Genomic DNA, 26,769 nt, shown 5'->3' on the forward strand with positions numbered 1-26,769 from the left:
AAGCTGAGCTTTGTGCTGTAATTTTTTCCAGTCTCTCTCCCTTTCTGACTTGGAAAAATTATTTAAAATGCTTAGCTGTATAAAAGATGTTTTTGTTCTTTAAGCGTGTGTGAGGAAGAGAGACAGAGAAACTGACAGAGAGAAATAGATGCTCTTGAAAGCGAAGTAAATAGCACTGGCTAAAGTCCGATAGTGTGGGCTGACTGGGCAAGCTTTCAACGCTCAGTACCGACTGCAGCCCTGACCTGCAACACCCCTGCTCTCCTGCGCTGGGCCCCACTCGAGCCACGACCAGCCCCGGTGCCAGACTGAATGGTTTTGTGATGCAGACAAATGTCTGCTCCGATGAAACCACCAAAGCTAATTCTCATTTTCAGCAGAAGCCAAGAGTTGTGCCCCAAAGATGAAAAGGCCAAGTACATTTACTCAGCGTGCCACCCAAGTCACTAAAAGATGCAGTTGTTAAAGAGTTTTACTTCAAGGGAAAATACGCCTGACAAGACGTTCTCTGCACCTCTCTGTTTATAGAAGCGTGCAGTCTTTTTTAGCCCTCGCACTGCCATTTCTTGTTCCCCTTCTTTGTGAAGGGAGAGTATTTTTAATAGGCAAGGACCAGAAATGGATCTGGTAAGGCTCAGTAATTCAAACAATAACCTGCCTTGCAGAACTTCACTTTCAGGACTCGTCCTACAGTTCACCAGTTTTTGAAATACTGAACTCCTCACCAGTTCATTCACAGCTTCAGTTGCAATTGATTTTAAATCCAAACTGGTCACACACTGAGGAATTGCCATTACAGAGAGAAAAGACCAGCCTGCTGGTGCCTACGCTTACTCCTGTGCGCTGCCCTACCAAACGGGCTGTCAGATTCTCTCTGCGAGGGACAGGCCAAGTCACCCCCAAATCAGAAAAATAACATGGCCTGTTGTGAAGACAGTCGCTGACAGATTGTTTAGGATCAGCAATAGCTGTCTGACCTATTCATAGTGCTCTCATGTGATCCTCCGGCAAGCAAATGTACGCTGCCTTTCAGAGTCACGTACACTGCCGTTATAGGGTGCTGAGAGCTTCCAGTGAGCTTCCATAAGCTTCCAGTTCAGACCACAAATTAAAGATGCTCCGATTCATTGGCAGAGCACGTGCACCTTTTATTACATGTTTTAGATTTTCTGTAGACTACCTTCCTTGGGGAAAGCCGCATTCCTTTTTACGTTCCCTAAATTGCTCAACATGTAAATAAAACTTATGCCTGAATATTGATTTTGTTTAATTCAAATGAAAGGAGTGCAGAAGTTATTCTGGACTCCCAGTTGTACCTGTGCAAGACGGGATGCCACAAAATTCAGTCTTTATTCATAGGTATCTCACAGTCAGACTGATTGCTACAGACTCCACATTTCAGTTTGCATTTTGCATTCATGCTTGTGCCAAACCTACAGGATCTAAATCTAAGCTGATCATCTCTTTCCTGGATTTAAATAAAACCAACAACTCATCTTTGGAAGACTTTACAATACTATAAATTATCATTCATTCTTTAGTAGCTTAATAATCTAACCTATCTACACTTCAGACTTAATGGTGATGCCAACGTACCAAAAATAACAAAGGCAATAACAACCCTCCACTCCATATAAAAAGTATTCACAGCAAAAAATCAAATGTCCATTTCGATAACTCTGCACCGTCTCGTATAGTTTTTTAAATCCTTGCAATATCACAGCAGTCCCTGAGGTGTTTAATTCCGGATTTTTTAAGCGGCAAGTAATTCCAGTGCAAATTTGATTCCAAGGTCTTGCTTTTTAAGAATGCATGGGGAAACCTAAAAACAAAGAAGCAGGTACTGTATAAGATGACAGAAGGGGTCTACTGTTTTGATGGTTATCATCAATTCAGGGAGTGCTGTTCCTCAATGACCTCCAGGTGACTCTACAGCCATAATTCTACTGGGGGACGGTGGCAAAACTCAGCTTCTGTTTGAATCCGAATGAACCTTCCGGTGTACACTAAGCCCTCAGGAATACAAGCAACCACAGCCTGACCGAGAGTACTCGTGAAGGGCAAATGCAGTCATCAGAGCCATTGAACAAGTAAGGTAAGGGGGCTTGCTAAATGGTGCAAACACACCTGAGCCCTGATGATGGTGCCACCCCTTCCCAGGAAGAAGGGCCGGTACCGGCAGCAGCTGAATGGAGCCCAAAGCTGGTATGGCGATGGCAATGAGGAGGGGAAAGAGAGCACTGGGTGCAAAATGTCTTGCTGTGGTTCTTTTACTGGCACTCACAACAGTTTGGATGAAGACCCTCAGAAAAAGTATTGTAGTAATGATTCGTGAGATACCGACACATTAAAGCCTTGTAAGAAAATACATTTCTACAACATTTCATGGGTAAAGATGGGACCCAATGGTCCGTGTTTCTCCAAGAAGGATCAAGAGCTGACTTTTAGAAAGGGAAAACTTCCACGGTTCAACAATACTCCACTGCAAAAGCAAAAGTGCAGGAAAACATTAAAAAAAGCCTAAAGAAAAATAAAAGGCTGAATTGGCTAAAAGTTGTCAATACCAATATGCACAAAGTAACTAAATAGTGTATATGTTAGTGAAGACAGCTGTTCATTTGAAAACCAAATTCACTCTTTTTATTCCTTTGAATTGTGTTCTAACGTAGTCAAAGAATTATTAAGGAAATCTGTAGGCTTTTTAATGTAACACATTAACATGTAATACATATCCATGTATTAAACAGAAAGCAATTAGTATACATTGGAGTGAAACACAGTAAAACATTGCAGGGTTCACTGCAGTGCCAATTTGTTTATATTTGGGTTTATTATTATGTATCATTTCTTAAATACAACCTTCTTGGCTCTCTAGATGACATTATAGCAGAGAAAATCCTTGGTAAGAGAATGAAGCAAGCACCACTCTGGGAAATCAGGTGCAAACTTCTTACAGAGCCTGTTTGTTTATTGCTATGACAGCACGGTCAGTTGACATAACACAAGCTTTGAGCAGTATTTTATGAAACGTTTTTAGATCCGTCAGTACAACAATGCAATTTTGGAGATAGGGTAGTAGAGCGCAGAAAAAAACCTGTCTTAGATCTTCACCTTGCGCGATCCACTAGCCCTGAACTACCCCAGAACTCACCCTGCACTTAACTTCCAGCGTGCAAACAACCTAAGTGACTTCTAAGGAAGTATACATCATCTAAGGCTTTGTCTCCCTTATACGCCTGGTATCTTTCAGAAATGAAACAGAGAAGAAAACAAAAAAATAAAAAGATAATTCATTGTCTGTGCACATGGAACAAAAGGCCAAAAAAGGCTGGTTTTCTCTCCCTTATACTCAGCCAGTCGTTACCTGGACAGGGTGATGTAAACGCCTGAATGCCATTTAAACCTGTATCTACTGCGAGAGTTGGTGTGTGTGTTCCCGCTCTGGTTTCTCTCATCCGTGCAGTGAGAACTCTACAACTTGGAGCCCTGCACGTGAGCTCCCCTTTTGCACCCTTTTTTGGTGTCCTTATCTGTACTACAGTCTCTCCTTCCTAACTTTTTAATTGCCTTTAGCTAATTTTTGAGTATGGCCATACATCTCTGAAAACAATGTTCACAATGTATTCCAAAGAGCTCATCACACTATTTGTTTTTCCTTAAGTTCTGAAATGAACAAAACTGTGAACCGTTGCTTTTCCCGTCCTGGGGGACTAGAAACGTTGCCTTTCTAGTTCTGGGGGACTAGAAAACAGCAACAGATATGAACAGTTCTTGTTATCTTACAAATGGAACCAGGAATTTAACACCAGATATTTAAACTGCATGAAAACAACTTTTTAAAAATGTTTTAATCTGTTGAAAGAATCTGTTTATGGATTCACTAGAACTGCTCAAAATTTCCTGAAAAAGGACCAGACATATCCACCCACTTCCAAGGCAAGCACTGCGGCGAACGTGGTTCCCACATTCAGCAATAGACGAAGAGAAAATCCAAACGGTGTCTTACATTTTGTTTGTTGACTTCCACACATGCTTGTCCTGCATGAAGTTAAAAGACATAAAAATAGAGACGCAGTTGACGCTTGATATGGGGAATGATTTTGATCGGGCTTTGATGCCAGATAAACTCCCAAGAAGTCCATGTGCCGTGATGCCAGGGGCACCGTTAAGTGCAGACAAAGGGAATTCCTCCATTCACGTCAGCAAAACCCATCAGGGAGCACAGCGGGCTCAACTAACCTCCCTGCGGCACCACACCACGTCCTAACACCACCACTCAACGTGGTACCAATCACATCCCACCTGCCCCAAAGTAAAGAGCACTCAGGTGATTTCCGAAAATCGAAAGACAGCGGCAATTGCTCACATGGGCAAGAAAAACAAACAGGATTTGGCCAGGTTTTGGGAGGCAACCAGATTTATGCACCTGAACATGGCACTCGTCTTTATAAGTTGCATTCTAAAAGAAAAACTGAGTGGCAGAGAGTAATATATAACTTCATAAGGGAAAGAAAACAGTGAGGGGGTATTTATTCTACAACCAAAGCATCGAAACTAAGGGAACACAAAGTTAGGTAAAGCTTTAATTCAGCACATACAGAGGGCAGATTTAAGGTTTGCAGGAAAACTAACAACGCCATTGAAGGTAGCTGTCTTTAGGTAGCCATCATCAGAGCGTTCAAATGCCACCCATCTACACAAGAGCCTGGCAGAGCTCCTGGAGCGCTGAGTTCTCCTCTCAGCTACCGTGGAAGAAATATAACTCATGTAACAGAGATGCTCAAGGGTTTGGTGGTTCATCTGAAAAAGTCATGTAGGTCTCTACACATTCAAGAGAAAGAAGGTCGGTTGGATCACTCTAGGGGGTACTGGCTCTCCTTGCTTGCTATGGAAGATGCCTAGATGACTAATTTAGACCAGGCGCTTGAAGTTAACTGAATTTAAGAGAGAGGAGTCTTTGCCAGGCAGACTGTAATTGAAAGACTTTACTTGGTGGGATTCCAGATTATGTTCAATTAATTTTTGAAGATATTTACAAATATTTCTTCTCAGGAGGCACATAAAAGAAAATCAAAGAGATGTCAAAAAAAAAAAAAAAAAGAAAAAAAAAGAAAAAGACTTTGAAAATGCCTCTGCCCTGTTCACTCAACCCCCACAGACCGGGATCAATCCTAAAAATCTCTGCACACAAGAGCCTTTACCTAAGCCTCATGAAGTCAGTACATGAATTTAACTGGCTTTGGCTCAGGTCCAGAATTCCCTTTAATTTGAAAGGGAGTTTCACCTGCGACAAACTTGCACCATAGAGTTTAATATTCATGTTGTGCAGAACAGAAACAAATGAGACTAATAAATCTTCAATAGAAATTTACAAGATTTTTCTGGCTTAATAAATTTAGCCGGAGGGCAATTGCTCTTAAACACTCGATACATAAAAAGGGATCCTCATTTCCATTAGCATGCAAATTCCTTACACATCTCATCAGAATTTAAGATTTCGCATCTTACAAGTTTTTTAAAAATGTGGACCTCATGGCTGCTCTGTTCCACATTCACAGTCATTCACACGTGGCCGTTCAAGCTCCTTGGCTGTCATGACATTTCTTCTACTAAGCTTTTTTTTTTTTTTTTTTTTAAATTAATTCATAGCACGTGCAAAGAAAACTAAAAATGTCTATTTCTGTAAGAGCCTCAGGTGCTTTCATCCTCCAGTTCCTCAGGTAGATGTCTAATACACGTTTCCTCCTTTTCCAGCCAGTTTACCCAGCACGGTGAGCCAGCCATTTAAAGATTAATGCACACGCAGTGAAGTAGTCTACGGGCTGTACAGCTCTTTAAGTATTTCCTTTAAGCTCTTGCACACATATGTAAAAGAAAACAAATTAAAGATTATTTGCAGGGTTTGGCAATGAAAATGAGGTGTTAGTAGCATTTTGAGCTGGCAATAAATTTTATTCGACTGTTTTATTACTTTGGGGCAAAGGCAACTCTTTCTTTTGGGGCGTCTTTTAGCAGCGTGAGATTAGGGTTTACGTTTTAATGCATGGAGAGTTTTGAAACAAATTCAGCGTTTTGTAAATGATGGTGCATGTCAGATGTAAATACATGACAAAACTGCATTTTGGTTGTTTTGCAACAATGCCTTCCACATTTCTGAAAGAAATGAGCACACTATAATAAATCTTGCAAAACAAGGTCTGGTTCCCGGAGCGCTAAAACATTTTTACGTCTAGGCAAATGAAAACAAGGTACATCGACCCACGCTCTGGAAGCGAAGGAGAGCGTGCTCTGCGACGTCCGGGCAGCCAGTGTCAGCTCGGGCTGAGCCGAGGAAGATCCGAGGACAGCAGAGCGTAATGGCTGAGGCTCCGCAGCACTAACTAACATGGCTCCGCGGCTTCCAGCTGGCTCAAAGCACCGGCAGAGCGAGTAGGCATCTGCCTGGGAAGGAGGCAGGGCTGGCTCACATCTGCTTGCAGATGCTGCATGGACTTACGAAGCCGTGGAAGCAGATTACTTAAAACCATAGAGCAAGTCAGTGTCAAAACTGCCGAGCCTCAATTTGCTAGAAATTATGGCTTTGGGTCTGTCCTGCTCTTACACCATTCCCTAAGCTATCTCTGCTCCTTCTTGCTTCCGAAAAATACTGGGCAAGGTGGAAATTGTTCTAACCATTTCTAAGCCATATATGAATTGTTTTATTCATATAATTATTTTTGTTTCAAGAATAAGTCAAGAGACATTGAGGGCTGAAGGAGCCGGTCCTCATTATTTTCTCTAATCCATCCCCAAACCCTACAATCATCCCGTTTACCTCTGTTTGGAGAAACAGCACAGAAACGTATATCACAGCCGATGGGCTTGAGCCTTTGTACAGCTGACCATCCAGGCAACACTACACACCACACAGGGCCCACAGAACCAGCACAGTCTACAAAAGCCTTTGCCGGCTGTGCTCAGCTTGTCTATTCCAGTGACACGCTACCATCTTTTTTTTTTTTTCCCCCGATTTCCACCTCTTTTCTATCTAACAGAAACGATTACCTCTCTTAGCTCTTCTTCAGAGCTTCCATTTATATTCTACTCAAATAAGTAGTCAAGGAAAAGCCAAATTTTCACACTGTGAAATGTCATACTGGACATCTTTATTTGTGTACATTTTTAATATGAATTTTCTTGCTTATTGCACCCCAGGCTTTTAATTAAGCTGCCACTGGACTACAATTATATCAATTGCTATATCGCGTAACTTCTCTGTGTGTGTGCGTGTGTGTGTGAACACTTACCAGTGGCACTAGACTGCCAAGACAAATATGTTACCACTCACGTGGCCTATATTCCCAATATGCACTGGAATAGCAGAAGTTAGAAAATAAAATAAGATTCCAAACTCAAGGAGTCAAGAGTAATTAAATTGAATAGACACAGGGAAGACATTAAGGAAATGTACGATCTTAGATAGTAAAGATATGGCTGCATTAATTGCAAGGGGAAAAAAAGACATCATAAAACTGTCAAGATAAGTTAAGTGATTTAGGGTCCAAGGTCCTAAATTACAAAATAACCTAGGTATTTAGGGTCGTCTGCACATTTGAGAATTACAGGACTTGTTCCCCAAAGTGCCACTTCTCGATGACTTTCAATTAGTATCCCAATGTCTAAATCATAAGAATACAGGATTGGAAGAAAAACCTGAGACTAGTTGCCTGCATTAATAAGCACCCACATGAGGACGCGCACATTAATAAGCATTAATAAGCCTGCATTAATAAGCACCCACATTTCTGAGGATGCGCAGACACTGCAAGCCAGAAGATGCTTCCTACCGTCCCGCACTGAATGCAGAGCTAGAAGGAGAGCTACGGCCCCGGAGCCTTTCCTTACAGCACATCTTAGCTCGAGAGCCTCCCCGTCACCCCAGGTCCCTGCAGCAGTAAGATATTCGTGAAATAAAACTCCAAAGTTATTCCAGGAAGCTGACCTCTACCATTTTACACAGGATATTAAATAGACCCCAGCTGTCTCCACTTAGAAGTGACTTAGTTCATATGTTTTATAAAGGTCCATTCAGCCGCTTTCTGAGTTATCACAGAATTGAAGTGACTTTCTGTGAAGAAAAAGCCAAACTTTCTGGTGATTTCCCTTACCTACTTTTCATGCAGGCATGTCTTGGTTTTCAAACACCACAACTGGCACCTATACGTTCTGAAATAAGAATCCGAGTCTGGATTATGAAAATATTTAACTGAGAAATAACTGTCTCAAGCCCATTTGGAAGAAACATACACAGTAGGGCTTTTTTTTTTTTTTTGCGAAATCCAGGAAGACACAGTAGTCTTCATTTCCATGAATGCCTCCGTATGCAAGCCCCTATGGTATGTGACTATTGATCTAAGTGCAGCACAGTCCACATGATTTTACTCCAGAAGGCAGAGAAGTGACAGGGATTTAGATTTTCCAAAGCACAAGAACACTTCTTCAGGCTTGTGAAAATGAAAGTGATCCATATATTACAAATGCCATGACAATCGTGCCCATTTGGAAAATTTTAGTCAGATTGTTTCAAGAACTCAACGGTCTCTTTAAGAAGAGCCTCCATTTAAAAGCCGACAAAATGATATTGCAGTATTTTTGTGTAAAGGACGTGCTCTGGGATGAATGAGCTCTGGAACTGAGTGATTAATGCAATTTAAAGATGGCAATTTCATGCTTAAAAGAAGAAAGATCAAAGTGGCCTTTACAAGATTTGAAAAATTTAAAAAAGGGTCAATATTAAAAGGAGACACATCATCCCATCACCTAAATATTCCCTAAAACCTTTAAAAATATACATTTGTACTGCACACAGGAGGAAAAAAAGCCGTCTGTTTCAAAAACGAGTTCTGCTGCTTTTAAATATTGCCATCGCCTGTCCAATTGCCTGCTGCAGAGGGCTGTGCCCCAGTTAGGTTAAGCCATTAGATGTTTACTCTTTTGGATATTGCCTGGGCTCTTTGCCACTCACATCAGGCTTTATAATTTTCATTTGCTCTTTCCAGAACACATTTAATAAAATTTACTCTTTTATTATACTTAGGAGTGAGATGGCATTTCAGTTCCAAGTTCCAATTTTCAATGTCATGTAACTTTTTAAAAACAATTAGCTTTTGGGATGGGGTTTTTTTTCCTGGCTTGCCCTCATTCCCTTTCAATTTTTTCTTTTAACTTTAAAAAAGAAAACTGTGCAGGCATTTTTAAGGCACATACTTTAAACTAATTGCAGTCCTACATGTCTAACAAACCTCATTCATGTTACAAAATAATAATTCAGAAATTCCCAGTGTAAATGCAGTCAAATCTGGAAATTTTCATGGTTTTTCTTTTCCACGTATGCACACACACACATGTAATATGCATATCCAAACAAGTTAATAGAGCCTCTTATTTGCTTTACTACAACTGTATTGTCTTAGCAGTTCCATAATAAAAAAACCGCTGTTTTCAAGCTTTGTAAATCAAGCCGCATAAAAGAACTAGCTCCACACTCAACATAAAAAACGATGCAGCAGCATCTGTTAGCCTTATTGATTGATTTTAATTTTTCAGGCTATTACCGAACAATGTGGGTTGACACATTTTGAGACTATGGAAAAATGAAACATTAAATTAAAAAACCAAAATTATTCCAAGAGATAAAGGTATAGTACCACTGATTTCCAAGCACTCGGGTCTTGGATAATTCAGAGCAGAATATAAGTTAAGCACCAGAATTTTTCAACTACTTGAGATTGTACAATCACATAATTTGCTTGAAAGAAATTTGAGGCATTGAAACTATGTGCAGCATCAGAATTTTATCAATAATGAGATAATTAGCCCACTTAATGGCAAATCCTATATGACACCAGTATGGCAGAGTGAAGGGAAATGAGAAAAATACGTAAGAGAAACTGCAGCTGAGAAAGCTTTGAAAGGTGCCTTAAGCCACTTGTAGGCTGCATGACTGGCCATCTCCAACACACGGCTTCAGCTACTCTTCCTCTTGTAAAAGATTAACAAGTTTTGACCAAAATGGCTTCTGCTGGAGCTTAAAATTGGGCACAGGGTAACCAGGCAATGCCCACCCATTCCAGCTACCTCCTGTTCCCCTTCGTACTTTAACTCCAAGTGCAAACTAGAAGCAGATGGTCTGAAGTCAGTACATATCACAGAAACCCACACTCTGCTATTAGGAAAAGTACATCATTTTTGCCAACTGATAAAAAAAAGCATCTTGCACAAACCCTTACCAACAATCCATATACTTTGATAAAAAAATGTAAGTTCCCCTATAATAACTAATTTCTTATTTGATTACCTCCTCTAATTTCTCATAGTTCAAGTGCCCTCTGATTTCAACACTAGCTTTTTCTTCCCCCACCCCCAAAATAATTCCCTATTTGCTTTTGTAACTTCTCTTATTTGCTGTACAAACACCCTACTAGCGTTTCCACTTTCCACCTTCGAACTTGAACCGTACTGACTGGCATTAATCTCACCTGGCTGTAGGAGGCTACAGTTGGGTGTCCGCTCCGCGTTAGCCACCTGGGCTCTCTCTGCAGTCAATCACAGGGAGGCATTTCCAGAGGGAAATTCACTCTGCTCCAGGGTGGGTACGGAGGGTGAGCGGGATGAATTATTCTCAGAAAGTGCATCCTCTCTCTGCACTCGCTACGGGGAGATGCTAATGACTAGGATGGAGTATACCTTTTATATTCAGACAGTTAAAGTTAGATGTCTGCTCACAACTATCTTACATTCCTGGTTTATTTTTTTTTTAATGCATGGCTATGTGTTTACGTGTATACATGGCTATGTGTATACGTTTAAAATGTCCTGCTATATCCAGCACCCAAGAAGAGGGTATAGATCCAAAGCAGCAGCCAGGATTTCCAGTGACCGGACGGAGCATCAAACCAGGGAAAGATGTAGGACCCAAGTGACAAAGTACGCTGCTAAAAATCTCTATTTAAGTACCTACCAAGTTAAATCGAAGCATTTTCATATCCTTCCTCTTGACTGTTGAATTTTTGATTACCTCCTGTTTCTCAATCTCTTTTTTCTAAAGCCTATTGTTAGTACATCAAGTTTGGGAACCATCCCTTTACCAAAGATACCAGATTTAATTATTGCGGCCGGTATGATTGTGTGTCTTCACTATAAGAATTTCTTAAACCAGCTATTGCAAGCTACTTCAGGCTATGAAGAGACTGGTCTCTCTTCCTTATACCCCAGGAATGGCTGTTTCATTGACAGTGTCTGTAAGTTTTGTCTTTAAACTTTGCCTGATTTGTCCACGTTACTATGAACGGTGGTTGAAATTGTCCTTTATTACTGTTTTAGTAAACTTAGATGACTTTCCAGCTTCTTCCAGAATTATAGTCTCAATATCCTTTCACTGATCTAGAAGATGGCAGAAGATTTAAATTTGTTTTTTATGACTTAAGCTTTGTTTCTGCAGAATGGTCTTGTCCACTCTCAGCGTTGGGTTACCGGAAACCAAGCAGTCTTTGAAATGTATTTTCTTAGAGACTTCACAATATCCTATTGATTTGGGACATTCCAATATGTTTAAAATGTCTTCTAACAAGGACCCCTCATCAGTGTTGTTCACCTATCTGGGGTTCATCTGTAGCCACAAATACCTTTCATTTTTAGTCAAATGGGTTACCTGACTCTTCTGTGCAACTCCTAACTGTTCTTGCTGTTGTGCTGCCATAGTCTTCAATTCCAGTCTCATTTCTGTTTGTATTTTTTCATTACTGCATAAAGATTTCCTTTTGAAATAACTGACATCTCTAAAAGATGTTTTAATCTGACACAATAAAATTAGAAAGTAATAAAACCTTCTTGATTTCTTAAGAAGAGAGACGAGGTGAATAATAAGTGGCATAGAGTTAAATAATGCCAGGTAATTATTTTTTTTTCTTTTTTTTTAATGATATTACAAACGTAAAGACGATGTGATGAACAGGATTCCATGCAATGAAGAGATACAGGTGCTCAGTTCTGCAGAAGTACTAACCTGTCTGGGCCCTTCCAAGAATGCCAAGTCTTTTAAGTTTAATGAGACATTTAATTCTGATTTTCAGACTATAATCATTGATTCAAACCTGTCTGGATATGGGTATTACTGCTTCGATCAAAACTTGTTGCTCAGCGTTTCATAAAAAGCAGAGATGAACATTAAGGCAACAAATTGATTAGAGATGTCTGCAAGGAAACCACAAAGTTCAGCGGGTAGGCCTATCTCCATTAACAATCTAGAGGGTTATCTAAGGATAAACAACATGCTAATTAAAAGTGCAGATGCTGCTCAATCTCTATGTCGTAAATATCACAAATACAAACAAAGTATGTTGTTAGATAAAATTAGCAAAATGAGATTCACCTTGTAACCTACTTCCTAGTAGAGAAAAATAATACAGGTCACTAACTTTCACGGTCCTGAAGAAACCAGGAAATCAATAATAAAGGTTCTAGTGCTGTGCTAGTGAATAACAAGTTAGACATAAACTAATTGTAGCTATAGAAGCGTTTTTTCTTGATGGAGGGAGATGTACATAGCACTGAAATGACCATGTCTGTGATGCAGCCTGGTGTTGGGGTGTACGGCACTGTACAAATTGCTCAGGTGACAACATAGAGATAGATATCAAATATTTCATAAGGTAGAGAGGAATTCTTTGTGGTCCTAAAAGGGAATGTAATTTGGAGGAGTGAAACAGGTCAACAGAAACTCTGAGTCCATATCAGTGAAAAACCTCCTAATGGAAGAACTATATTTATACCCAGTTTGGCGAACTCAATAGTTGCAGCATCTAAAATTGGAATGGTAAAGTCTCAAACGTGCATGCTTGGTGGGACATCTCTGCACAGTCTGACTGTCCTAATGCATTTTTGTTCATCTTAACTTTAGGAATTTATGATTTGAACGACGAGAGCTGTTTGAATCAAAGTAGCTCTATCGACTTTACCAGTGGAAACTCAACCCTTAAATTTGCAACTGAATTCTTGGATTAGCTGGATGACGTGGATGCAGTTCCCCCGTTAGTAGTGAGTGTTCACACAGACGAACAGTTAACTGTGCATATTAGTTTTCAGAACATAATGCAAGAACAACCAGAAGATCTTCCTTCAACTGTAATCTTCTGGTTAAAATATTGTATAGATGATGATCCACTACTCCAAAGTCAGAGCATTTAACGATCAGACCCGTCTTTTCTGGAGAATACCATCTGACTATAATTTATTGAAGGGCTGTCATTTATTATGAGACACACTGATATTCTAGACAGCCACGAGAGTTTTTCTAGGAAAATGCTTTGATCACCAGTGAGGGCAACTGAAAAGTAAAAATCATATATAATACATAATACTGTAAATCTGAAGAATCTAATTTCATCTTTAATATGCAACATAAAAACCCGTCACAATATATTTATATGATGAGGAAAGGGGTAGAAAGTCAAAGCTAGGAGAATCACAGAATGTGGGAATCTTACTAAGACTTACTAAAATGGATACAATTTTAACATTGATACAATATATCTATGGGAAACCTACCATATTTCTATTTATATGTTGGATTTTATTATAACTTTATTCAAAATGCTGTTGCTAGGGATGCTCAAGTTTGTTGTAAATAAAAGACTTTCATATCCTATATCTGTTTTTAATATTGCGGGGTTTTTTAAAATGTATGATTATGTATTTCTATGTATTAAAGGTTTCCAATTTTTTGAAGAAACACTCAGGAGGAGTCCAATTGCTTGTCACAATGAGTGAAAGTTAAATGTGACACTCAACGGCTTCGCAGCCCTCTCTTTTTGTGGGGAAGGAGCAGAGTGGGCAAAGTCCTCTAAGGCCGTTGCACTTCGGCGGTAGCTCTGTATCCAAACCAGAACTCCCCCAAACATCTAAGCACAGTCAGTACATTCCCAGCTCCTACTGCCAAGTTAAAATGAAAACGGTCTTAGTTCAGAAATGATTGAGGTGGTTTGCTCTAATCAAATTAAACCAGGCAAATGTTCTTTTCAAAGGTAACTGTCTACTCTGCAGCTGTATGCAAAATACCACATCAAATGTGAAAAAAAAAAAAAAAATAGTGATAGAATTCTGTCCTTACAGTAGAGCCCTGGCTCCACAGATGAAGAGAAACAAAAGCACCAGTGCAGCTAGGAACTGCATTCACAGAAAGCTCCTAGAAATATGCTAACTTAAGAAACAGTGAACAAAGTACTGAAATTTCCAGTTTATAATTAATTGATTTCAGGCAGAAGGGAATTATCTGGCATTGTTAAACAGCAACAGACAGCTTCAGTTATTTATCATAGTGATCACACTTCAAATAGATATTAAAAGATTAGCCAAAGCTTGACATAAAAGAGAGAAAAAAAATCACATACGCTTTTCCATTCTATTTCTCACTTCCTTTCTCTGTTTCCATCGAGAACATGTAACACTCTGCACTGACTAATGTTGCAAAAGTCCAAACTCAAGAGGTTTCATTTAAACTCGGTATGATTCATCTGCACTAGAACTGAGTTTTCAGCCATTAAATATGGGAAATTCCTGCAAAGATGAATTCACATACGAGTTATTTTTTTATTTTCTTTTACTAAGAAAAGATCAGTCACCTGTTAATGATAATCCAGGTTGATAAGCAGTAAGTGTTTGTATGAACACTTTTAAAACAGTATGGAACTTTTGGCTAAGTTTGTAAATTGTTTGCTGGGTATGTCATAGGAAATCCACCCCGGGGCAACTCTACCAATATCAGCAAATTGGCACATTCCAGTACACCCTCTATTTAGGTATTGAAAATCACCACCTGGTCCTAAAGTTATGTGGGATGCTTCTTAGGCTCGAGACCCGTCTTCTTCTAAAACCCTACAAAGACATCTAAAGGAGCATAAGGAAGAGTTTCTTATTACTCATATAAAACATTCTTTTTTTCCACCTAAAGAAATCACAACTGTGTTAGAATTTTAAGGCCTGATTTTAAAAGGATTAATTAGCAGACTGTTTCCTTGTGAACATTTTCTGAGGATGGGACAAATTTTCAAAGGCTAAGGGTAAATAAATAAATAGGAAAATCAATACAACAATTTGGATGCAATGAGGTATTTTGAAACAGTTTGGAAATCAACAGTCACACTTCCACTCTTTGATGATCATCTCATTAAAAGCTTCCCAAATGGGGTTTCCCAAATGGAAAATGTCAAAGTACCCGATGGAAGAAAACACTCATTGGAAAATTCTAAAGTGGTTTGTTTATTAAATAGAAACGCTTTATGGTTTAAAGTAATAGCTGTTAAATAATCATCCACGCGTAATTTAAAATATTTTTCAGAATATAAGAAAAATATACGAAGAACTGATATAGGAGGACAACTTTCCTCTCTTTTGAATGCAAAAATGCAGCTAAGTTATATATGTATAGGGGCACAGTTATCTTTTGAGAATTTATTAGATCATTAAGAATCAACTTATTCAGCAAAACTGGAAAACAGCTAGATTTCATACAAAGAGGAAAAAACAAATGCTCTATACGCAGCTGCAAAGTTTTGGAATGAATAGCAACTTCTATTTTATTTAGGGTTATGAAACCTCATAAAATAATTTTAAAGCTGCAAAATTAAATTTAGTCAACTAAGAGTTACTACAGAGACAACCACTCTTGATGCCAAATTCACATTACTGCTGTATCAGGATAGTTATTTATTCTGCATGTTTTATTTTAACTTTTAATAGAAAAATTCTCTAGAAATAAGGCTTCCATTAATGTAACACATAAATAAGAATCAATATCTGTGACTCATATTCTTATATATATTGTCCCTGAACTCTATGCAAAAAAGCATTTTAAAATTCAGTGCATACTCATCATCATAGCTATTTCTGTTTGATAACGCACTTACAATCCTGCTAAACTTCAAAAAATGACTTAAATCCCACCGGCTGTACCTGAGTGGCTCGCTTAGTGCTTTGCTAAGTCACAGCCACCAGCCTGCTCTCTTTCAAACACCCGGAAAGCACTTTCCTTCTCCCTGCCCTGTTCCGCGCTTCAGCCAGCTGTAGGTACCGTGAAGCAAACTGGTCCCAGTTAACCTACCCTGGCCCCTGTTTGCTGGGGTGGACCATCCGCTCTCCTGTCCTTTACAAAGCTCGGTTTTGAATCCTGGATCCCACTCCATTAACCCAGGGGATGCTGATGCTTTGTCCAGCAGTCACAGGCTGTCACCAGCAATGGTTGTGGCAAAATGAGTTGGTTTTCCATTCTGGGCAGGACCCAGCAAGACTAGATCTCTCCAAGAAGAGCATAGACACAACCATTCGCAGATTTAAAGAAGGAAGGCAGCACTGGACATAATCTAAAATGACTAACATTTACTCACACAAAGACTGGAAACATGTTTTTTGTAAAAAGCTTAGATTCAGAATAAGATAAAATACTTTTTGAAGAAAGCTTGTACTCACTCCAGAAACTGAATTTCCAAAGGCTCAGAAGGCTATTCCATATTCAACCCTTCCTTCCTGACGTGCTCTTATCTTGTCCTGTTTCTGGCAGACCATGTACTCAAACTAAATCATCACATCCATTACTAATAAACAATTCATATGGACAGGAAGAATATCACTTATTTTCCCTGTACGTGCCTATTCTGCGTAGTGTAGGGTTGCAAGCAGATGATGACAGGCCAGCATTCGTGTGCAGTCACTCCACAATGTCCTCTGCCAACTTAACATACTTCTCCAAATCCCACCTGCTGCCAAACCCTGTTCAGTGTTGTCCACATCATTCCCCGTTGCCCTCTTGCCATCAGAGAAGCTGTATTTCCAGGTAGGCAGTCCCTCCCTCCCTCCCTCCCCAAGACTTTTGCGGCGTTCCTCCTTGCAGTCAATGTGGGACCATCTCCCCTTCTGACCACCACCCCTCTCCAGTCTGGAAATGCCTCTCTCTTGCCAAGGTGCTTCCTGTCTTCACATCTGCCTTGAAGACCATCCTGTTTGTGTTAGACTAAAGCTGACTCTGAAGCTAGTTCAGTTTTTCCTTCCCATTACTCATCCACCTCTTCTACCTCAGCTGAGACTCATCTGCCAGATTAATCCCTTTAGCCTTGGCAAGTTTCAAGGTCAGTTTCTTCTGCTCCAGTCCATCCCTGCATTTTATTTTACTCTTTCTGGGTGCAAGACGATCCCTGTACCTAGCAATGTAGAGGTAACCATTTCTTTCTCCCCAGGGGCCTACCAGATGCTACAAGTGGTGCTCCACAAAAATAAATTGTATCGCACAATACAGCATGCTGCTGATCTGTAAGAATGAGGTCACACACTAAAAGTTTAACATTAGCTTGGCAGAAAAAGGAAGTAAGGAAGGAAGCAGAATTCACTGGAGACAAACACCCCCTAAAATAGAAATGTTTCACTTGACGGGATGGAACATCTCAATGATTTTGAGAAGATCATCCTTTAAACTTATTAACAGTACAGTAATAAAGCCAGCAGCCAATATCAGCGTCACCACAAACTGGAACGAGAAACAAAATTAGCTGCTGCGTTTTGAAATGCTTTTCCTTCTGTATGTTCCCATAACATTCCAGTTTGACAAACAGAACAAAGCAAAACAACTACAAGTTCATATTGCCTCGCAAAAGGTTAGCTAGGTATTGATGAGCTGTTACAGATATGTTCCAAATGCTCTATCGGGTTAGACAGGGAATTTCAGACACTTATAAAACGACAACTTGTATCTTACTATAACGCAATTTTAAGCACCGAGCCATTATACACTTCTGGGACCTTTGAAAAGACTCAAGTGCTGGTCTTTATGTCTGGGCACATGGCAACGGGGGAGTCCGGTGCGCCCCAGCCGCTCGCCCACTCGGGTTTCCTTGCCAAGGGAATCCGCTGATGGGCTCCAAAAGTACTCAAGTGCAAAGCAAGAGATAAGAGCATGGACCACCAGACTGCAAAAGCAGGGAAAAAGCAACTTGACGGTATTGCTGTGCCACAGAGGGCGTTTTACGGCGTCGTTCATATCTCAGTGCATATAAAATAACATAAAACCTCGAACATGGCATAATCGTGCAAATACTCAGTTACTGTGTTTCCCCCCCACTTATCGGTATACCAAAAAGACAGAGGAACAGAGTTACACTTCCAGCTAGGTGGATCACGCTGCTGAATCCAAGTCGATTAGCTGGGGCACCTATTCTGCAGACTAACAGGAAGGAGAGAACTAAGATTTTTAATTCCTTACTATATGGTAATGATGACCCTGAATGGCAAGATTTCTGACATTTATCTTTGAAATAATAACCCAGATTAGGCTATATTCTAATACATTCAATATAATTTTGGCCATTTTAAAACTTAAGACTCACTAACCCATGAAAATACTAAAAAAGTTAAACAAAAATATGACCCACGAAGCAAAACCATACAGCTTTGCATACTCTATTTGCTTAAGATTTAACACTATTAAAACTATTAAATAGATATATACGTTACAAAACAAGCACTGCAAGAATTACAGTATTCTGTCTTGTATATCACCTTCCCAGAGTGCAAATTCGCAGTTTGATGGATGATTAACATTAGGGGGAAATTATTCATCTGATTACCAGCAGGAGAGAGATAAAATGAACTCAATATATTGCTGAATTTAGCCTTATAATCACAAGAAGAATTTTTACAGATATATTACAGCAGGGAATACTCCCAGTTTTACACACAGGAATTTCCTGAATCTAATATGTCATTTATTCCTGGCAAAGTCTGTCCTTTGTCTACATATATTTCATTTTTCCCAAACAGAACAGCACTAAGCTACATAAGCGCTGGACTGATTTTTGCCAGATTTAACTACTGTATACAGTAAAGCTTTAATAAAGCATTACATCTTATTATCTGAAAGGTGAGCTAGAGGAGCACCTTAATCATCCTACCAGTTACACAGGACATTTCAAAGCCTACAACATACCTCACGTTAGAGCAATTCACAGGAAGATTTACTCTTGAAGATTCTATTTTCTACTCTGTTTTGTGAAGATAAATAGAGTAGAGTTGGGTGTCCTGACGAAGGGGAACTCTATACAAGGGAAACGTGAACAGGAGAGGATTTTGATCACACAGCAGTCATCCTTTTAACTCTATCTTCCCCATGCCTTTCTCAATACTATTTTTGACAGTTTTACAAAATTTTAGATCAGTCCACCCGGCTTTCTTCCCATTATAGCCAATAGTCCAGAGACTTCCACTACCGTCACTTTTCTGATGAAGATTAGACTTCCTTTCACTTCTGATCTTGCAGTTCTTCTTGCTTTATTCTGCAGTGGCCTTATCTAACTTCATTATCTATCATTGTAAAAGCAACTGTTCTGTGACAAATGCATCCCTTCATTGTACGGATATGGAAATGGTAGACTTGGAGAGAAGAAACGCAGAACAAAGCTCTCATAATGAGCAAGCAGTAGCATGGAAAAATATGATAAATATTTTGTTTAAAATTATTCTATGCTATTTAGACATTTCTGCTTTATGGAGAAAATTCTTTTCCATCCCCAATGCCAAGCACTGGAAATCAGTCTTTGGCTCCAAGCATTTCTCAGGATTTTAGAGGAAGGGAATCTACGACCGCTATGACAATCCTGGCCTGCAGTAGTAACGCTGGTCCCACATCACGGTTCCATGACCAACAAAGCCATGGAGCTCTACCTCTGCCTAGCAAGTATTGGGTCTTTTCCTTACCAAACTGTTCTTCACTTTCTGCACCACTTCACGGAGAGAGAGAAGCCCTGGACTGCTGAGCTCCAGCTGTCTGGAGATGCCCAGACCTACCATTTGAGTTCAGCTTGAGGTTCATCATGGTTTCATGTGACCTGTGATTTCTGCCATTGCTGTCAGCTGATGCCAGAGTACCACAGCCGAGCACCGGGCGTACACAGCTCCTCTGTTTCAAGTCTGTCTAAATTTTGACTCACAGAATGACTGTCGGTTTGCATTGAGCAACTCATGGATCACACATGCCGTTACTCAGAGGTAACAGATTCAACATTATACTTGCAGTTCTCACTTATTTCTCTCAGGCTAGTTGCCTGCAACATTCAGAAAAAAGCTAGATGTTCCCTCAAGATCAAAAAAATCTGATTTCAAATATTTGTGTTGTTATCCCAGTGCTTCGAAAATGATGTACATTTCAATCCAGTGTGTAGACAATGCATTTGACATTACTTTTTATTTAGTAGCCTGGCCATGATACCACTTTCCAGAATGCATGCCCAAACAATGAACATTTTTGTAAGCATAATATGTTCAATAATTAAGTACAGCTAGGTCAGCTGCTTAAAATTGCAGATCGTCTTTTACAGTATTTCCTTTTCTGAGTATATTTACATAATATAAAAATAGACCTTTAATTTCGATAAATTACAAACTCTTCTACCGTATTTTATAACGGAACTGGGGCATTTAAATATTTTCAAATAGTCTTTCATTACAAGGAGATGATTTCTGCCACTTCAGAGTGCTACTTTTAGCTTCATCTGCTCTACAGATTAAAAACATGCATAACAGAGGTGAGTTTTTAAATAGCATTCCTCACGTTTTAGAAGAGATAATGTTTGAAACTACTTCTTATATTCCCCTTCCTGTTTGTAGAAAAAGGTGTGCAGCCGAGGCCACAAGCATCCTGACACATCACAGACCAACGCCTTGCGTCCGAAATGCCGCTTACAGCAAAAGGTACAGGCTTCACACCACCGCTATGAGGACTTGGAACACCCTTCCAGAGATTTTTATATTGAAACTATATTCTCATGTTGCTGGTTGAAACAGTTACTGCTTGCAGAGAATGAAATTTCATTCAAACTCATAAAAATATTTTAAGCTTCAATGTATTTATGCAATACTAAGTCGAGATTGCACTGCACTTAAACCCAAGCAACACAAGCTTGCAGCTGCATAGTCACTTCATCAAATAGCTCTTTGGAAAACAAGAATTTATATTTCCCTGATTTTTCTGAATTCAGGATTAGAAAGCTCTTAAAAAAAATCTTTTACTTCATATCGAAAGATCTCAATGGCAGAAAAATTCATAAGTATTGTTATGTTGAATTATTCCCAAACAAGGTTTACGATTTTCAAATACGTAAACGTCTAAACCTGGGCAACTAAATTCTCATTTACTGTCATAAATTACTGGGCTGGATTTCAGAGATTTTAAGAACTCTCCGTTATCTCTACTGTCAAGGAAGAACTCTGTGTGTGTTCCTCTGCAAACCAAGCCACTAGATTTGGTGTCAAATACAACACCTTGTCCTCACAAAGATGACTTCACTTTTGAAATTTACTAACTAAGCCTCTGGCATTACTAGGTGCCAGTCAAAATAATGGTTATTAACCAAATTGTGGATTTGCTTGATTAGCAATGGAAAAGTGTGAGCTGCAGCCTGCATCCCATTGCTCGCTGCGGTGAGACCGGTGACACACACGCCATTATCAGTATTTCAGAACAGACATGCTTTGCCTATTCAGTTTAGACAGAAATCAGACTGTTGTATTATGCTGCCTTGAGACGAAAAAAAAAAAGAATTTATCTCTAGCTATTCACTTTTGTATTTTTAATATTATTCTCGGTCTCACCTTTCCTCTTGCACCTAATATAAACCCCCTCATCTTGGGCCCTAAACCAGGAGGATCACAGCTACAAGCCATTTTGAAGGTCACCTCTGGCTTCAGAGTATCTATTCCTCTAGAAGTAAAACAGGCTTGGTGTTAGTGAAGTATAAAATATTTCCCTTTTGCTATGCAATACGTGCGTACAGTAACGCAAATAACAGGAAATATTCTTGTTAATACAGCACCATCAGCCAGTTGCTGACCAGTTTCAAATCATTGCCTACCTGGGTATCTGCAAAGTGAAGCTTACTTCTTAAAGTTCACAATACAAGCAATAAAAGACGCTCCAGTTCACAATATTAATAAAAGACGCCCACAGGCTGCTGGAGGTTTCCAGCTATCAAAAAACGTAAGAGGCTACGATAGGGCCAGCCTTACCACTGAGAGAATCTCTTCAAGAACTCAGGTCATTTATCTGGGGTTTATGCTACCGACATGACAGAAAGGACATCCTGGGGCCATTGCCACCATTTTGCAAGCAAGGCCTGACATCTGTACTGTTGCACTCCCGGTAGTACGATCATCAGCACGCAGCGAAATTAGTGTCAGTCAAACCGTATTTGACCGTAAGGCTGCCTGCAAAACTTAAAGTCTTAAGGTGTTACTTCTCTTTAACACGATAATCTGCAACTCTCTATAAAAGCATCTAAAAAGGTGGAACGCACGTTCCACTACTGCTCTCATAATCTTTGCCATTTCGATAACGAATAAAGCTGCTAAAAATCAGCTGCAGCTGGTAGGACTAATACCTGAGACAAAACCAGGGAGACGTTGGTTTTTTTTGTTCTCCCTTATGCCTGAGGAAATAGTGTATATATGGCTCCTTGCCCATGCACACAAACACTTAAGTCACACACCTATGCCTCTGGAGATGGGTGTTTGTGTGTGTGGGAGGCAATGCACAGGGATGAGGTGAGGTCTGGCAGGCAGCACCATGGCCTGCTGAAACCTCAAACCACACTTCATGTACACGGTTTAGTGCTCACTTCACCCACAAACCCAAACTGGTGTCCAGTCCATTTATGTACCCAAATTCTTGCTCACCCAATTCATGTACTAAAACCAGGACACTCCCCCCCGCCCCCGATCGGGACGCCTGCCCCGCTTCCTCACCTGACCACGTTGGGGTGCTCGAACGTCTCCAGGTGCCTCAAAACCGCCACCTCTCGGATGGTGGAGAGTGGCATCCCCTCCTCGCTGGTCTGCACCCGTACCCGCTTCAGTGCGACAAAGCGACCTCCGTTCTTCAAGTCTCGGGCTTTGAACACCTTCCCGTAGGCTCCTTCCCCGATCTCAGCCACACATTCATACTGCTGGTCAGCCAGGTTTGTGCTGTCCTTATCCATGCTGGCGCTGCTCCTCTCCCTCCCGTGCTCCAAGTGCCTCTGGACACCTCTTCGTCTCGCTTGCTTTCTGAAAACTAGTACTTTGCTCGCGTTGCAGACACGCCACGCACTTGGTACCTCTGCCAGAGGGGCAGTAGGAAGCTCTTGCCCTCCTGTTCCCGTTCCTCTTCTGTACAGGCCCCAATGTGCCTCCTCTTTTGGCCACCGGGAATTATCATACAGTCTTTGGGAGCATTGTCTGTGTAAAGTCAATTAGATCTGGAGGACAAACCAAGCAAGAGAAGTGAGTTTAGTTTATTTTGTTACTTTGCATTGTTTAAAAACAGAGAAAATTAAGCTAATATGGTAGATAGCTAAATGCAAAGCAAAAACGTGGTGCAAAGGAAGACGTGAACCACCAGGGTGACACATGTATCAATGTCCCAGCATGCCTGACACAACACTACGTAGTTATCATGGTCTGCACAGAAGGCTACAACACACAGCTACAGAGCAACCACGTGCTGTGGGATTCTACTGAGCAACGGGCTGAATACGACAACCTTGTGAGACATGGATGATGGGGATAGCAGAGCTAACTACGCATGTGTGAGAGGAACTTATGTCCAGGAGCTTGTGGCAGGATTGCAGGACTCAAACGTTTCTTCAATGCACGGTGGTGGAGTCTTGGAAATATATCCCACGCTACATTACTGTTACTTATTTGTAAATGATAGCACTTGGAGGTTTCAGCCTCGGTCTGCTCTCCCCTGTGCTAAGCCCTGCACGAACACATCGCAAGAGACAAGTTCCTGCCTCAAAGCGCCTGTGGGGAGGAGAAATATGTACATACTTAAATGACGATAATACTATGTTACTGAGCATTGTGTGCTAGAGGTAGATTCGGAAATGTACACTGCAGCAAACTTATGAACATGCAAGGGTTTTGGCTGCGGATACTGCTACCACTGGATGTGTGATGGGCAGTTCCTTGCAGAACGGTGTGATGAAAGACGGTCTTCAGGAACAGCACGCTCGGCTGCGTAGTGCGTGAGGCTGGAAGGCAGAAGTGCTTCCTTCTGCATCCAGTTTCATCCACACTTTCTGCAGGACTGTGGGCAAATCCTCTCCCCTCACAAAGCTCCACATCAATCCTCTCATTTCCCCCTGCCCCCTTCAAATATAAACGATACGGGGACCTCCGGGGCTGTAACCTTCTCCTACGCTGCATTTTTACCGTGCTAGGATTAAAGAGCCCCAGATAGCTCAGTCGGGGATCCCCTAACTTGAATCCCCGCATAAAGCCAGAGGTATTTTGCACATTTATGCTGATCTGACACCTCAGCTGCAGCTGAAAAGAGGAGCAATCTGAAGGAAACCTGTGCCCTCTGCTCATCGCTCTTCCCCGCCTGCAGCCAGACGCACCACCCTGCCCCACTGACTTCAGCTGCCACCGCCAGAGCTGCCACCGCGCCGCCCCCTGCACCAGGCAACCCCGCGCCCCCCGCACCTCCGCGCCCGCACCGAGCGCGCCCCGCCCGCGCCTCGTCCCCGCCGCCGCGGGAGGACACCTGCCCCGGAGCCCCACGGCCGGGCCGCCCGCGCTCCGCACCGCTCCCCGCGCCCCGCACGGCACCGCGGCGCCGCGGAGGGCGCCCCCCGGCGGCGGGCAGCGGCGCCGCGCGTGTGCGTGGCCGCGGGGGCGGCGGGCCTGCCTCGGTGCGGCCGCTGCGCCCTGTGGAAAGTTACCGCTCGCCCTCCCCGGGCACGGCGGGATACCGGGGGCGCCCCCCCGACCGCCAATCCCCCGCCTCGGCACCCAGCTCCCCTCCGCGGGCGGAGGGTGGCGGCGGGGGACACGCGAGGAACGGCGTCCCCCCGCTTCCTCTCAGGGGACGGATGGGGGGGGGGGGCCCGGCTCGGCTGCTCGGCAGGACGCTGAGGAGACCCCCCCCGGCGACTCCCCGGGAGGGCAGCCCCCTCCCCCGCGGCCCCCTCCCCTGCCACCGACACGGGGGGCGCCCCCACGCCGACGCCGGGAGGGGGAGGGTGGTGGTGCGAGCTGCCCCCGGCCCCGGCCGCCGAAGGGACGTGTCCGCCGTGCCGTCCGCGGGGGTGGGGGTGCGCGGCGTGGGCTCCCCGGCGGCGGCGTGTGGGCCACGCCGCTGGGCCGGGTGCGCGGAGCACATGGGCGCCCCGCGTTACCTGGTGCGCGCCACGGCCGCCTCCAACGCCACCAGATCCCCAAATAATCCTCAGCCCCGGGGGGGGTGGGGGGGGAAGGGGGGGTAGTGGTGGTGGTGAGGGGGTGTCGGGGAGGGAGGGGGTGAGTCCTCCCCTAAAACAAACCTCCCATTGAGCGAGGCGGGGTGGAGAGCCGGCCCGGGGTCTGCCCCTTCACATGGCGATGTCTCCGGCAGGTCCCGGCAGCGGCCGCCCGGGCCACACAGGTAGCTGCTGCTCCGCGGCTCGGCCGCCCTCGGCTCGCATCCTCCTGCCGCCGCCGCCGCCGCCGGGCTGCACCTTGGCGCAGAAGGCAGCTCGCACTCGTCCCCCCCAGCCCGCTCCTCCCGCCCCCACCCTGCCCGGGGAAAATGAAAACGCGAAATAAAAATCGCGGCCGACGGCCCCCGGGGAGCTGCAGCGCCGCGACCGCAGCCCGGGCCGGCCGCAGCCCGCCGGTGCGGGGCTCGGGCACCGGCCCTCGGCGCTGCCGCTGCTCCGCCGCGGCGCCCGGCGCTGCCTCCCCTCGCTCGCTCCCTCGGCCTCTGTTCAGCCTGGGAGCAGCAGCAGCTTGCTGCCTTTTTTTTTTTTTTCTCCCCCTCTCCTCAACCTTTTTTTTTTTTTTTTTTTTTCCCTTGCTTTCCCACGCTGGCTGAATGTGACTTGACCCCGTTTCAAAAAAGTTTGACATAGTGCTTCAACATTTCCGCATTCCTCCCCGACTACAAAGGCTGCAGCCGCCTCCTTCTGCTTTCTGTCTCTGCTCTCTGTCTTCACACTCAATGAAATCCTTCATGTGCCTCTGCCAAAGGCAGCCGCATACCGCAAGGGTCGCCGCGAGCGCCGCGGCCAGGCATGGCCCCGGGGCGAGTCGCCCCGGGGGGTCCCGGCAGGGCCCGGCCCCGGCCCCGGCCCCGGCCCCGCCGTGCTCGGCGCTGCACGGCCGCGGGCTCAGCCGGCTGCGGCAGCACTGAGAAGCCTGACTCATTCCTAGGGCTCGGTGTGCGAGGCGCTGGGAAATAACCCTTTGGGGTGTTTTTTTTTTTTTTTACCCCCTTCCTGGGAAATAACCTTTTTTTTTTTTTTTTTTTTCTCCTGAAAAAAACGCGGATTCTTCTGTGCTTTTTTGCTACTTTCCATTCACAGAGAGCGCAGAGCTCCGGCAGGAAGTAAGCGCCCATGAATGCTTTCGGGAAGCATCAAGAAACTTCGTTGCTGAAGGAACCCCCCCCCACCCCCCCTGCAAAGTCTTTGCCCCGACAGGCTTGCACGGGCAGGGGGGCGAGGAGGGCAGGGTGCTCGGGGCAGCTGGGCACATAGTCAGCCAGCTCTCTGATGCAGAGAACATTTTGTACAGAGCTAATTCCTACAAATATTGAAATTCACCGCAGAAAGAAAAAAATAAACATCACAAAACAGATGCCAATCTACTCCGTCTCCATGGGGGAAAACACGTATCTGGAGTGCCTAATTCCCAGTTCTCCCAGCTGGTACCCTCTGGCACATGCTTTTCAGGACC

The 26,769-nt window shown here is 43.0% G+C and overlaps 1 protein-coding gene across 3 annotated transcripts in view; it reads right to left on the reverse strand.

Moving 5' to 3' along the window:
- Positions 1-25,816, reverse strand: part of CDK6 (cyclin dependent kinase 6) — a 127,630-nt gene extending 101,814 nt beyond the window's left edge. For all 3 annotated transcript variants that reach the window (XM_063323884.1, XM_063323886.1, XM_063323885.1), the window contains exons 1-2: positions 25,377-25,816; positions 22,816-23,306 (exon numbers count right to left, since the gene is read on the reverse strand). In XM_063323884.1, the coding sequence (XP_063179954.1) occupies positions 22,816-23,048 (233 nt within the window). In that variant the 5' untranslated portion in view covers positions 23,049-23,306; positions 25,377-25,816. The remainder of the gene's footprint in view (positions 1-22,815; positions 23,307-25,376) is intronic.
- Between the last annotated feature and the right edge of the window lie 953 nt (positions 25,817-26,769).

The sequence above is a fragment of the Chroicocephalus ridibundus genome, chromosome 2, assembly GCF_963924245.1.
Source record: "Chroicocephalus ridibundus chromosome 2, bChrRid1.1, whole genome shotgun sequence".
Taxonomy (NCBI): domain Eukaryota; kingdom Metazoa; phylum Chordata; class Aves; order Charadriiformes; family Laridae; genus Chroicocephalus; species Chroicocephalus ridibundus.